This window comes from Mobula birostris, chromosome 5, assembly GCF_030028105.1.
Source record: "Mobula birostris isolate sMobBir1 chromosome 5, sMobBir1.hap1, whole genome shotgun sequence".
Lineage (NCBI taxonomy): Eukaryota > Metazoa > Chordata > Chondrichthyes > Myliobatiformes > Myliobatidae > Mobula > Mobula birostris.
The window spans coordinates 117,901,010-117,916,526 of NC_092374.1; the positions used below are offsets into that span (position 1 = coordinate 117,901,010).

Genomic DNA, 15,517 nt, shown 5'->3' on the forward strand with positions numbered 1-15,517 from the left:
CCTCATATTCATCTGCCTATCTGAAATCTTTTAAATTTTTCAAACATAATGTATCAGCCTCTACAACCACCTCAAACAGCACGCTCCAGACACTCTGTTAAAAAAAACTTGCTCCTCACATCCCCTTTGAACTTAACCCCCCTCTCCTTAAGTGCATATTGTGCCTACAAAGCCTTCCAAATTTGCTGGAAAGTTAAGATGATCTATAGTCATACAGAGATACAGCAAGGAATCTTTGTTGTGAACGTTGATAGAATGGTTTAGAAGGTGTATGGCTTGTTGGCCTGCAGTACTCAGATTAATGAGTTCAAGAGCTGCCAGCAAATGTTACAGTTCTATACGACTCTGGTTAAATCACACTTGATTATGTTCAGTTCAGGTCACCTCAATGTGAAAACATTGGCGAGAGCGCAGATATTTACTAGGATACTGCCTGGAGTAGACAGCATGTCTTATAGGGAAAGATTGAGTGAGCTAGGGCTTTTCTTGTTGAAGTGAAGGAGGACAACCGCATCTGCCCCAACCATCAACCATCCATTTACACTTATTCTAAATCCTAATTTTCTTTCTTTTCTCTACATTCTCATCAAGACCCCAAATTTTATCACTCACACATACAGGGCATCTTAAAGCGGTCACCCATACAAATACAACATCTTAAAGTTGTCAACTAACTAACAAATCTGTGCATCTTTGGGATATTGAAGAAAGCCTAGGTGAAACCCTCCCAAGAGAGAACATGTAAATTCCAAACAGGTACCACTAGAGGTCTGAACCCATGTTTCTGTCACTGTGAAATAGATACTCTGTGATGGATATTCACTTGATTTTTTTTGCTAAGCGTGCTTTCTAAATAGCAGGTGTCATTTGTAAGATCAAAAGCAGATGTAAGTAAACTTCCAACTAACAGTGTGTTTAGTTTCTAATCATAAAATGGACTTCAGTCTTCAGTCCTTAAAATGTAAATAGAAAGCATTGATCAGTTTCAAGCTAAAACATAGCTTTACAAAGCAGCTTTGTTTATCAAAGATGCTCTATCTTTGAGAAGAAAGATGCTAATCACTGCATCTGCTTTACAATTGCTCAGGAGTAGAGTATAAAACAATAACTTGTATCAAACAGATAAGGTGTTAAATTGCTTAGTTGAAGGAAGCTTGTAGAACAGATGGATAAAATAATTCAACATATCAATAACTGATGTGCTATAGTTAAGAAGTCCGTGTTCAAAGATGTTAGCTTCACAGCATTAATGGCAGCTAGCTAAGAACTACGTTTTCAAAACATAGGAGGAGAGCGCGCCACCTGTGTGCAGCCATCCGGTGAAAAATGATATTGTATCCATTAAATAGGGGCCATGGATAATTCTGATTTGATGGAAACGGATGTGAAAGCACAGAGGAACAGCTGGAAAAATTTCTGAAACGCTCGTTCGCTGCTGTCGTTACTGCATCGTCGGGAATCTTTCGGAGGGAAGGCCTCAAAATCCCCAGCTTTGCCTGCTGTTGGCGACCAAGATGGAGGTCGAATTGTTCGGATAGAGATGGCACTCAGTACTTGGTGTCGGAGAGCTGATCACAGCTCGATGTTTTCGGATAACTCAGAGTCGGATCGTGGTCGGGTATGGCAGGGAGAGTTTTTCTTCCTTTTCCCGTCTGCGTGAGATGTGGGAAATTTGAGAGACTTTGAACTTTTACTGTGCTCATGGGCTTCTTCATCAAGTTATGGTATTGTTGCACTGTTGTAATTATATGTTATAATTATGTGGTTTTGTTAGTTTTTTTCAGTCTTGGTCTGTCCTGTGTTTTGTGATACAGGTGTCCCCCGCTTTTCGAATGTTTGCTTTACGAAACCTCACTGTTATGAAAGACCTACATTAGTACCCTGTTCTCGCTAACACAAGGTGTTTTCACTGCTACGAAAAAAATCAGCGCGCGATAAAGGACAGTGCGCGCCCCGAGCAGCCGCTCTCCCCCGGATTCGGAACAGCATTGCTTTAACACGTGCCTGTCAGCAGCTGTTTGCAAGATGGGATCTGAGGTATTGGAAAAGCCTGAAAGAGCTCGCAAGGTTGTTACACTTAGTGTAAACTAGACATAATTAAGCATTTTAATCGTGGTGAACGAAGTAAGGACAGCGTGAGTTTGGCTTGTGGAAGCTGACGAAGATGATGTTGAAGAGGTTTTGGCATCCCATGAACTAGAACCGATACATGAAGAGCTGATGCAATTGGAAGAGGAAAGGATAACAATCAAAACCGAATGCAGTAGCGAAATGAACGTTTAGCAACTGTGTGAGATTTTCGCTGCAATGATAAAGTACGACTTTAATTTTGAAAGGGTAAGTAGGTTTAGGGGATATTTGCAGGATGGTTTGAGTGCTTACAAAGAACTGTATGATAGAAAAATGCGCGAGGCTCAGCAGTCAAGCAAGCTTTCCACATCAGCCACAGCAGATGACGAACTTCGACCTTCGACATCGAGGCAGGCAGTCATAGGAGAAGATGAGCCGCCTGCTCTAATAGAAACAGACGACGATGAGATGACACCCCAGTGTCCCACCACCCCAACCCCCAGGCCGCGGACGGATACCAATTTGCGGAGAATGCAGTGGTAGCTGGGAGGCACACAGCACATCTTTAAGAAAAAAGCTGAAATAAACATGCTAATTAATTAGGTGCCACCTGACACGTAAGTGTTGGCCCAGATCAGAGGTGATGCAATCGGCAATCGGCAATCGGCACTGATCTGGGCTGACAATTACGTTTCGGGCGGCACATAATTAATTAGCATGTTTATTGCGATTTTTTTCTTAAAGACGTGCTGTGTTCCTTCCAGCTACCGCTGGACCCCTGGATGCTTCGCTGCAATGTGTCGGTCGGCAGCCTGGAGAGTGGGGGCCACTGCACTACCCAAGCTTCGGCGACTCTGTCTAACACACCATCATCAGTGTGCTCTGTGCTGTCTTCCCAATTCCAGTTAGTAATACTACACTGTACATACATTATTTCTACTTTATATAGGCTGTGTATTTTTACGTGTTATTTGGTATGATTTGGCAGCTTCATAGCTTAAAGGTTACTGGAGAGAGTGTTTTTGCCAACAGCGCTTGCGTGAGATTTTTGCCTCCGCGAGCAGTGCCGGCAATGATTGTGGAAAAGTATTTCTACTTTATATAGGCTGTGTATTTATCATATTATTCCTGCTTTTACTATCTGTTACTGTTATTTTAGGTTTTATGTGTTATTTGGCATGATTTGGTAGGTTATTTTTGGGTCTGCGAACGCCCACAAAATTTTCCCATATAAATAAATGGTAATTTCTGCTTCGCTTTAAGCCAACATTTCGGCTTATGAACCATTTCATAGGAATGCTCTACCTTTGGATGGCAGGTGAAACCTGTATCACACCGGAGGAAATATTGTATCATTTCTTAATGCATGCATTACTAAATGATAATAAAAGAGGACTGTGTGTCTTCATAATCTAAGTGTTTTTCAACTGTTTGTGATAAAAGGATATCTGAGGAAATGTCATGTGCTTGTGAAGTCATCTAAGTAGGAGAAAAATGCTATAAATGTAGAGAGCAGTTCAGGCTTATTAGAAATGGGGTAAAAACATCAAGAAGAAGTCGTGAAAGAAACAATGGGTGACCTAGAATACATTCTTTCAAATTTGGTTTCTGTGACAGACAACCTGTTTGTTTGCAACTTGAGAAAATGTCTGTATAGCTTATAGGAATTTAAGTGAGTTTTAGAAAACTTTTGTCATTTGTGCTTAATGTCTTATGCTTAAGAATTACTTTAGATCTAGGAAATGCTTTGTATTGTGCTTAATGGTTTAAGTTTAAGAAATGGTTTGTAATTTGGAAAACTTTTCTGATGTTTCAAGATTCAAGATAATGATTCCATGATTCAAGATACGATAGAAATCCTCTGTGAGTTGTCAATGTCCTTTATGATTGTGCAGATTTAACCATATATCACCAAAGATAAATGAACTGTGTTTTAAGCTACTTTGTTAGTTGGAAGTATCTTCTCTTTGGTAGGAGAGGGGACCCACCACTCTAATTGTGGTTATTGGCAGCTAAACCTGGCATGGAGAATAACTAGTTTTTGATGATTGAGTAGTTATTGCATAATCTCCTTTAGTGAGAGTACTCACGGCTGTTTAAGGTCTGCATTTTAATTTAGAAATTTGTGGTGAGCAAACCCAATATCATCATAACTCTACAAGTTGTGCCATTGTTTCACCCAAGCCAACATGAATCGGGAGCACGTAGAAATCCTGTGTCAGTGGAAGATGGGGTGAATGTACTATCTACCAAACTGCCCTCCCACTCTCCCTGACAGGCACCTGCCTGAATTCTAGACTATGGTTCACTTAGTGTCTCATCGGTTACCTCAGAACCTACAAAATCAGACAGCCAACTAGCAATACAGGAGAGGAACAGGACAGGAATGAGCAATCCCAAGGGACTGTCTAAGAAGATTAATTGATCTTATATTCTATAAACAGAAGTAGAAATAAGTTATCTAATTCTAGAACATGCTTTATCAATCAACGGGCTCAAGGCTGATCAATTACTTTGCCACTGCTTTTCTGTAATAATCTCAGATCTGCTGATTATATTAACTTCAAGCTAATGAACTGGTTAAAAATGTTTACAATTCCCTACAATATGAAAATATATTTATATCCATCAAAAATCACATCAGCTATTATTTCAAATTTATCAGGACAGAGACAGAGGTGACAGATCGATACATAAAAAATTGAAGATGGAGTGTGTTTGGAAGAGGGGAGGAGGTAGAAGCAGTGGCTGGTAGACAATAGGTGGAAATAGATAGGGAAGGACAATGATCAGATGGAAACAGGAGAGGAATGAGATAGGAAAGATGAACCAAGGGATCACATACGCAGGTAGATTGATTTGTGTGTTCTAGGCAAGTAGAACAATGTAGAGGAGGGTGATGAGTCCTGGTAATGAGAATGAAGAATAGAAATGGTGAACACAGAGAGAGAGACCTGGTGGACTGGTGGAAGTGGGAAAGAAACACAGTGGGAGTGTGTTACCCAAACACTGAATTTTTCCAACTTCAGGTAAGCCCTCAGCTCCCCTTTTTCCAGAGAAATAAGATCCAATCTCTCCAACCTCTTCATAAGACCATATGACCAAAAGACATAGAAGCAAAATTAGACATTTCGGCCCATCTGCCATTTGATCATTTCCCCTCAACCCCATTCTCCTGTCTTTTCCCTGTAATCTTTGATGACCTTACCAAACAAAAATTGATAAACCTCCACTTTAAATATGTCCAGTGACTTGGCCACTGCAGCTGTCTGTGGCAATGAATCACACAGACTCACCACCTTCTGAGTAAATAAGTTCCTCCTTATCACTGTTCTAAAGGGAAGTCCTTTCTATTCTAAGTCTACACCCTTTGGTCCTAGACTCTCCCACTATTGAAAACATCCTCTGCTTATGACTCAAGCTTCCCAATCCGAACAACATCGTTGGTGAACCTAAGGTCAGGACATCTACTCGACTTAGCGCTGAACTGTGTGTCTGTGGGGGGACTTTCTTTGTGGACTTCAGTTCTGAATGTTCTTTACTTGATTTTATTGTTTGCATGATTTGTTTTTTTTTACTCTGCACACTGGGAGTTTGATGATCTTTTATTTTAATGGGTTCTTTTGAGTTTCTTTGCTTTGTAGCTGCCTGTAAGAAGACAAATTGAAGTTGTATAATGTATACGTACTTTGAAATCAAGTTGTATAATGTATAATTACTTTGAATTTTGTACCCTGTCTAGCTTAATCACATCCTTAACATGAGAAAATCTACAGATGCTGGAAATCCAAAGCAATACACATGGACTTCTCTTACCATTTAGGATATCTCAAGTGCCAAGTCATTATTGTTTTTTTCTTACATATTTTTAAATGTATGCCTTGGATTTGAAGAAATATGGCATGGTTGTTTTTCAATTCTCATTAAAAAACATAAAAGTATACAATTTCTACTTCCTTCTACTTTTCATCTTCAAAGATTATAGTTATTATCTATCAGATTATTTAAGCAGTTTTATCACTATTAGTCTAAAACAAAGTAAAGTAGAAATAAAAAGAAGAATTGCCATTGCCAAAACTAACTTCCAAAAAATGAAACCCATTTTTACCAAGAGACACATCTCTATATCAAGGCTTAGGCTACTAAAATATTACATCTGGTCAATCTTGTTGTATGCTTCCGAAACATGGACTATAACACCAGAACTCCAAAGAAACTTAGAAGCAACAGAAATGTGGTTTCTTAGAAGAATGCTGAAAATATCATATAGAGATAAGGTAACTAATGAGACAGTACTCCAACGTGCCCATACAGAAAGATCTCTAATGAGAACATTAAATGAGAGGAAACTTAAATTCCCGGGCCATGTCATAAGAAAGGGAGAAATAGAATGCCTTACATTACAAGGCCGTATGCCTGGGAAATGCGGAAGAGGAAGGCAAAGAAGAAAATATATGGACACTGTGAAAGAACTAACAGACCTAAGTGTGCGAGATATCATTGATGCTGCGTGGGATCGTTCGATGTGGAAAGCCATGATCTCCCAAGTGTGTAACGCGCAAAGCACATGAAGAAGAAGTCTAAAACAAGTTATTCAAAAATTCAAAAGCAATTTGAGTAAACAGATTATTTTATTCATATACTTTTTATTTCTCTATGGACTTTTTAAAGTAATCTTTAAAACATTTATTTCTTCCATTTTATTCATTTCCTGCTAAAAGCAATAACTTACAAATACTAATCTTTTTTTTATTTTGCTCCGTGCGTGAGAGATAATTTAATGTTTTAAGCAAGTTATCAACTCAAACACTTCTACAATTTATTCATGCTTAAAGAAAGTGTTTCTCTATGGAAAGGTTATCATTCATTGTGTACACAAAGAAAGCAGCAATGAGAGTAGAAGCTGTTAGAATTTCAATGCATTATTACATAGATTCCTTGAAAAGATTTTCCTAAGGGAAGATCTCCCTGTAACATTCATAAGAAGGAGAATGGAGATTGGTAATGCAAGGGTCATGAAGCTCTGTCTCCGGTGAGTTAAGCACTCAATGAAAAATCTATCAGCAAAAACATATTTTTTAATTTAGTTGATCTTTACTAACAATTATATTTCAGGGGAAAACAGCATTATCTCATATTTTAATCTTGCACTTTTATTCCGAACAAAACTGCATATATAGCAAAGCTTAATGATAAGTGGACAAATCTTGCTAGAATTACAGAGAATGTTTCCTAAATTCTTCAGAAGTTTTTCTGTAGCCTGGCATTTTGTATTGTCACACAAGTTCATGTGAGTAAATCTGTTGTTTATTGAAGTGGGTACTGAATACTCAAGTTATGGATTTAGAGGAAGATTTAATTATTTTCAAGTGTTCCAATGTTTACAAGGTGACACTACTGGATGATTGCATGACAGATTGAGAGTTTTATTTTGGACATGATGCTGCCAGAAAGGGGGAAAGAAAAGAATAAAATGTCCATATCAGTGAATAGCATCTTGCTAAGAGCAAAGTAAACGATGTGAAAAATAGCTGTTTGGCCATAGCACTAATGAAAATAATCCACTTTCCTAAAAGATGAAAAAAATGTTGTTGTTGCTGTTTTTATGTTTGATGTAAAAGAAAGTATAGAAATGGGAAACAAAAGTAAGTGTGGGCAATTCAGTTCTTCAAGCCCTCTTCATCAATCAATAAGGTGTTGGCTGATTATCCATTTCAATACTATATTTTTCCCTCATGCGGCCACCCACATAAAGCTTTCTTGTATTTCAAACTCTGTCTCCTCCTTTATCATACTCAGCTATTGGACTCTGCTACTGCTGTAGAAGCAAAGGTCATGGATTCACATCCCTTGAAATGAAAAAAAAAATTTCCTTATCTCAGTGCTCGCTTCACCATCGATTATTCCTTTTGGGTGTTATCACTTTCCATACAAAAGTCCCAGTCCACCATCTGGATCGAGTCACCTGGAAACTTTAGATAGTGTTTTGGAAACAACTGTGCTGCATTTAGTAGATCTAACCCATAAGACATTTATAAGTTTCAATAAAATACCTTCCCATCTCTACTCATGTAGCTGTCCTGACATCTGAGAAATCAGCCTGTGGACACAGATTTTGGCTGCAGTAGTTATAAATAGAAATTCTTGAAGAGCTGCATACAAAAAGTCATCATTCTCTTGTGCCTTTACTCTAGGCACAACCCTCCCCATCAGGGAAAGCAGTAACAACTGGTGTCTCAAAACAGAGACATCCATCATCAAGAATCCTCACCATCTGGTACATACCCTCTTCTCCTTTCTACCACCAGCGAGAAGGTACAGGAGCCTGAAGACCCACAATCAATATATTATGAACAGCTTCCTCCCAGCTGCTATCAAATTTCTGAGGGGTCCATGAACCTATGAACACCATCTTATTGTTCCTCTTTTGCACTATGTATTGATTGTAACGTGTAAGTACTTTGGTTTGCACTGTACTGCTGCCACAAGATCATAAGACAGGAGTTCCCAACTTTTTTTTTTGCCATGGAGCATTGCCCATTAACCAAGGAGTCCATTGTCCTCAGACTGGGATCCCCTGCCAAAAGACATGGAAACAGAATTAGGTTATTCAGCCCATCGAGTCTGCTCCACCATTCCAGCATAGCTGATTTATTCTCAACCTAATTCTACTGCCTCCTATGATTCTGACCATAATCTTTGACATCCTGATTGATCAAGAACCTGTCAACCTCTGCCTTAAGTACATTTAATTAGTTGTTCTTCACAGAAGTCTGTGCAATTGAATTCTGCAGATTCAACACCATTTGGCTAAAGAAATTCCTCCTCATCTCAGTTCTAAATGGACATCTTTCTATTCTGAAGCTTTGTCCACTCGTCCTAGATTCTTCCACTAATGGAAACATCTTCTCCACATCCACTCTTTCCAAACTTTTCAATATTCCATATATTTAAATGAGATTCCCGGCTTATTCCAATATAACTCTCGCAAGTATAGACGCAGAGCCATCCATCGCCTCTCACACATTAACCTTTCCATTCCTGGAATCATTCTCGTGAACCTCCTCTGGACCCTCTCCAAAACCAGCATATCTTTTCTTAGATAAGGGGTCCAAAGGTGCTCACAATAGTCCAAGTGCAGTTAGACCAATGTCTTATAAAGACACAATATTATATCCTTGCTCTTATATTGTAATTCTCTTGAAATGAATGCTAACATTGCATTTGCTTTCCTAAGCAATCACTCATCCTGCAAGTTAACCTTTAAGGAATCCTGCACAAAGATTACCAAATCTATTTGCACTTCTAATTTCTGTATTTTCTTTCTGTTCAGAAAATAGTCTATGCCTTTATTCCTTCTATCAAGGTGCATGACCATACATTTCCTTATATTATATTCCATCTGCCACTTCTTTGCCCATTCTCCCAATCTATCTAAGTCCTTTTGCAAATTCCCTGGTTCTGTAACACCATCTGCCCCTCCAACTATCTTGATACCATCGTCAAACTTAGCTACAAAGCCATCAATTCTCTCATCCAAATCATTGAAACATAGTGTGAAAAGAATTGGTCCCAACACTGACTCCTGCAGTTCACCACTAGTCACTGGCAGCCAATTAGAAAAGATCTGCTTCATTTTATCTCTTTGCCTCCTACCAGTCAGCTAGTCTTCTATCCATGCTATGATCTTTCCTGTAATACCATGGTCTCTATCTTGTTAAGCATCCTCATATGCAGTACCCTGTCAAAGGCCTTCTGAAAATCCAAATAAACACCATCCACAGATTCTCTTTTGTCTATTCTCCTTGTTATTTCCTTAAAGAATTCCAATAATTTGTCAGGGAAGATTTCCTCTTAAGGAAACCATGCTAACCTTGGCTTATGTTGTCATGTGCTTTGAAGTACCCAGAACACTCATCCTTAATAATGGACCAACGTCTTCCCTACAACTGAGGTCAGGCTAACTGGCTTGTACTTACCTTTCTTCTGTCCCCCTTCCTTCTAGAAGACTGGAGTGACATTTGCAATTTTACAGTTCTCTGGAAACGTTCCAGAGTTTTGTGATTCTTGAAAGATCACTACCAATGGCTTCACAATCTCATCATCTACCTCTTTCTGAACCCTGGTGCATTTGTTCCAGGTGACTTATCTACTTTCAAACCTTTCAGTTTCCTAACCATCTTCTCCTTAATAATAGCAACTGCACTCACTTCTTCCTCTAGACACACTCGAACTTCTAGCATACTTCTAATGTCTTCCACAGTGATGACTGTGCAAAATACTTATCATGTTCATCCTCAATTTCTTTGTCCCCTATTTCTACCTCTCCAGCACCATTCTCCAATGGTCCAATATCTACTCTTGTCTCTCTTTTACTCTTCATATTTCTGGAAAATCTTTTGGTATCCTCTTTGATATTATTGGTTAGCTTCCCTTCATATTTCATCTTTTCTCTTTATGATTTTTTTAGTTGTTTTCTGTTGGTTTTTAAAAACTCACCAATCCTCTAATTTCCCACTAAGTTTTGTCATATTATATGTCTTCTATTTTCCTTTTATGCTGTCTTTGACTTTCCATGTTAGCCATGGTAGCCTCATCCTCCTTTAGAATACTTCTTTATCTTTGGGTTGTACTGTATTTATTCTCTGCCATCTGAATTGCCCCCAGAAACTTTACCCATTTCTGTTCTACCATCATGCCTGCTAGTGTCCCCTTTCAATTAACTTTAGCCATCCTTTCTCTCATGCCTCTATAATTCTCTTTGCTCCACTTTAATGCTGAAACATCTAACTTTATCTTCTTCCTCTCAAACTGCAGGGTGAACTCCATCATATAATAATCGCTGTTTCTTAAGGATTCCTTTTCCTTAAACTCCCTCATCAAATCTGGTTCATTACACAACACCCAATCCAGAATAGCCTTTCCCCTTGTGGGTTTAACAACAAGTTGTTCCAAAATGCTCATTGGCACTCTACAAATCCTTTCTCTTAGGATCCTGTACCAACCTGATTTTCCCAGTCTACCTGCGTATTGAAATCCCCCTTATCTATTTGTAACAATGCCCTTCTAACATAGATGCTCTGTTTCCCATTATAATTTGTAGCCCACATCCTGGCTCCTGTTTGGATGCCTGTATATAACTCCCATCAGGGTCTTTTTACTCCTGTAATTTCTTAAATTTACTCACAAGTATTCTACATCTTCTACATCTTCCGTTGCTATGTCACCTCTTTCTAAGGATTTGATTTTTATTGTAACCAACAGATCATTTCCACCCCTCTGCCTACCTGCCTGTCCTATTGATGCAAATGTATCCTTGGATGTTAACCTCCAATGATCTTCTCTCAGCTACAACTCAGTGATGCCCACATTATATCTACCAATCTCTAACAGTGCTACAAGATCAGCTACTTTCTGCTGTATACTACATGCATTCAGATGTAACATATTTAGTCCTGTATTCATCACCCTTTTTGATTTTGCCCCAATGTTACACTTCAACTCATCCCATTGACTGCAATTTTGCCCTATTATATGTCTGCCCTTGCTCACATACAGTCTCTCCACACATTGCATCTACTTGTATACCAACTGCCCGATCCTAAGCCCTATCACTTTCTTTCCCATCCATCTCGCCAAATTAACAATAAAATTTATGATATATGTCAGTGATAATAAACCTGATTCTGATTTTGATCAGTCTGGTGAACATTTGTTGCAATCAGTTTATGACAAGTACATCATCTCTTCAGTAAGGATACCAAAACTACACACATCCTTCCAGGTATAGCCTCACCAAAGTCCTGTTTAATTGGAAGGCATCCTTATTCTTGTGTGCTATTCCACTTGCAATGAAGTAACATACCACTTCTCTTCTTAATTGCCAGTTGCATATTTTTCACAATAAAATCACACACAAGGGAAAAAAGGCATGTTGCATTTTAACAGTTTCCAATGTAATCTCAATTAAATAATGTCTTTCTACATGTCATGCCAATGTGGATCATTTTTGCACACATCAGTTATGTAAACACAGCAGATGTCACATTTTAAGATACCAAAAGGCACATACATTACCGTATATGGTACATATATTTATATAGAAAAGGAATCTATATAGAATTTGTTCATTTCATATTTATAAAGAAGCCATATACGGTTGCTTTAAAGCTAAAGTAAATACAGAAAATGCCAAACATGTCAAATAACACTGGTCGCACTGATAGCTAACTCACTTTTTTGACCTATGGAACATACTTAGCATTTTCTGTTTTAATTTCTTTTTACTTGTCAAGTTGTTTCAACTCAAACAATTGAACAAAGTTTGATTTCAGATGACAGATACTCAACATATGACACCCTACAATTAACTTTGGTAAAATGAAGCTTGTAAACTAACCCGTATCGAGGATCCAAAGCTATGGCCCGCGGATAAACCATGTCGCCTGCAATTAGGGTAGTTCTCATGGTCCCATCTAGTTTTGCTACTTCGATCTGTTCCATTTTGCTGTCTATCCAGTAGATGTTTCCTGCAATCCAGTCGACAGCTAACCCTTCAGGAGTGTCTAGACCATGCTGCACAATAACTTCAACACTGCTTACAGCTAAAAAAAAAGACATTCAATAAACAACAAAGTTAGATTAATGCAGTGACTTCTCCCTTATTCACTAATAGTAAGCACGATTATTTTAATCTTCTTAATCTGCAGTCCAATCTAGAAAAAGAAAAATACAGGCCAAGAAACTAAATCAAAAATAAGTTATGTAAGAATTCCTGTGAAAAACATCAACATTAATTCCCTCCATAGATGCCTGACCTGTTGAATTCCTACAGCATTTTGTGGGCATTGCTTAAAATTACATGATAGAGTTTCACTCAGGATTGATGTTTAATGCTGTATTTATCAGCTAGATCCATATTTGCAAATGCTGGCTATCTTTTGAATGATTATCTGACAAACCCACAATGATTTGAAATATAAATTGCTGTCAAAAGACTGATTCTTTTGTTTTATTTTTGTTCTTAGACGACGTGAAGTGATACTTCCTGTTGCCTGTATTCTATTCTCTCTGCATAGAATGCTGACGAAATAAAGAAGGGGGAAATAGTCAAAGTTGAGTTTATTGTCATATGGACAAGCACAGATATACAGCATCCACAAGAACAAAACATAAATTATACACAATTTTTACAAAAAAAAGCACAATTAGGGCAAACGATCTGAAGTCTATTTTAGTGTAAAATGGTCAAACTGGCCATTGTTTTAATAAACTGATTAGATTAGGGATCTGATGGTTGGTTTAAGAACTGCATTGTTAAAGGGAAGCAACTGTTCTTGAATCTGGTGATGTAGAACTTCAGGCTTCTGTACCTCCTGACAAAGTTAGCTGTAAAAAGATGGCATGTCTGGGAAGGTGGGGATCTTTGATGATAGAGGTTGCCTTCATGAGGCAGTGCCCCATTCAGATACTACCAATGATGGGGAGGGATTTTCAAGTGATGAACTGGGCAGCTTCATATATTCCTGCTGATTCAAACTGCTGTATCAGACAATGGTGCAATCAGTCAGGATTTTTTCAACAATTCATCTGTAGAAGTTTTTTTTTGAAGGGTGCTTGATAAAAAGCTGAATCTTCTTAACTTTCAAAGAAACTAAAGATGCTGTGGCACTTTCCTTAAGATTTCATCTATGTGCTGGGCCTAGAACATCTGATATGTTAACACTCAGGAATTTAAATCTCCACTTCCAACCTCCTGTTGTGGAATGATGCATGTTCATCTTCTTTCCTCTTCCTGAAGTCAACAATCAGCTCTTTAGCTTCGCTGGCACTGAGCTAGAAGTTGTTTTTGCAGCACCTCTCAACCAAGTGACCTATCTCGCCCTGGTAAGTTAACTCATCACCACCTATGATGTGACCAACAGCAGCAACATTATCATTCAGTTTGAAGGTGGCAAGGGAGTTGTGCTTAGCCACTCATTCATATGTACATAGAGAGTAGTTCTTGGAACTAAGCATGCAATCTTGAGATGTACCTGTGTTGATGATCGGCAAGGAGGAGATGTTACCTTTCCTCACTGAGTGAGCTTTGCTGTGAGGAGGTCAAGTATCCAGTTGCAGAGGGAGGCACAGAGGTCCAGGTCTTGAATGATGAGCTTGCATGGGATGATTATGTTGAATGCTGAGTGCAACCAAAGAACGTTAGCCTAATGTTGAGTTCCAGTAGTGCAGATGGTTCAGAGCAGAGTGAAGAGCCAGAGAACTGCACCTGCCATTGTGGTGGTACGCAAATTGAAGCAGATCCCAGTCACCTCTGAGGAAGGAGCTGACTTGAACCATAACCAACTTCTCTTAGCATTTCATTACTTTAATGTAAATGTCACCGGATAGCAGTCATTGACACTTCTTGGGCACTGGTAAAATAGATATCTTTTTGACGTCGGTGGAAACATTAGACCTCAGAAGAGAGAAGCTGAATATTTCCAAAAATACTCCAGCCAGTTGGTACTTTTGGAACTACAATATAGAACATAAATGCAATTCTGACTTACATCAAGATACAGAATATAACATTATGAACTCATGAGACTGTTCTTTGTGGTTAATGTAATGATATTACGGCACCAATGAGCCAGATTCAATTGCACCACTGCCTACAAGGGGCTTGTCTGCTATCCTCATGACCACGTGGGTTTTCTGTGTGTGCTCTGGTTTCCTCCCACATTCCAAAGATGTACGTGTTAATTGGTCACATGAGTATAATTTGACAGTGTGGGTTCGTTGGTATGGAAAGGCCAGTTACTGTGCTGCATCTCGAATAAATAAATTAAAATTCTAAGTTAAATTTATTATCAGAGTACATACATGTCACCACATACAACCCCGAGAGTCTTTTTTCTGCAGGCATACTTAGCAAACCCATAGAACAGTAACTGCAAACATCAGGAACTGTAAACTTTAAACAAACAGCATAAATACAGATATAAGTGAATAGCAATAAATAACGAGCATGAAATAACAAGATAACAGAGTCCTTAAATGAATGCTGCTATCCCCTTTTGTTCAAGAGCTTGATGGTTGGGGATTAGTAACTGTTCTTGAACCTGGAGATGACAGTCCTGAGGCATTTGTACCTTCTAACTAATGGCAGCAGCAAGAAAAGAGCATAGCCTAGGTGGTGAGGATCTTTGCTCATGGGTGCTGCTTTTCTACTGCAGTGTTTCATGTAGATGTGCTCAATGGTTGGGAGGATTTTACCCATGATTTACAGGGCCAAATCCACTATCTTTTGTAGGATTTTCCTCACAAAGGCATTGGTGTTCCCATACCAGGTCGTAATGCAGCCAGTCAGCACACTTTCTACCTCACGTCTAGAGAAGTCTGTCAATGTTTTTGATGACATCCCGAACCTTCGCTGACTCCTGAGGAATTAGAGGTGCTGTTGGGC

The 15,517-nt window shown here is 38.7% G+C and overlaps 1 protein-coding gene across 1 annotated transcript in view; it reads right to left on the reverse strand.

The window, feature by feature from the left end:
* The window catches only part of LOC140197951 (low-density lipoprotein receptor-related protein 1-like), a 2,495,129-nt gene that overhangs the window by 771,667 nt on the left and 1,707,945 nt on the right, over window positions 1-15,517 (reverse strand). The window contains exon 26 of the mRNA XM_072258609.1: window positions 12,470-12,674. Within this exon, the coding sequence (XP_072114710.1) occupies window positions 12,470-12,674 (205 nt within the window). The remainder of the gene's footprint in view (window positions 1-12,469; window positions 12,675-15,517) is intronic.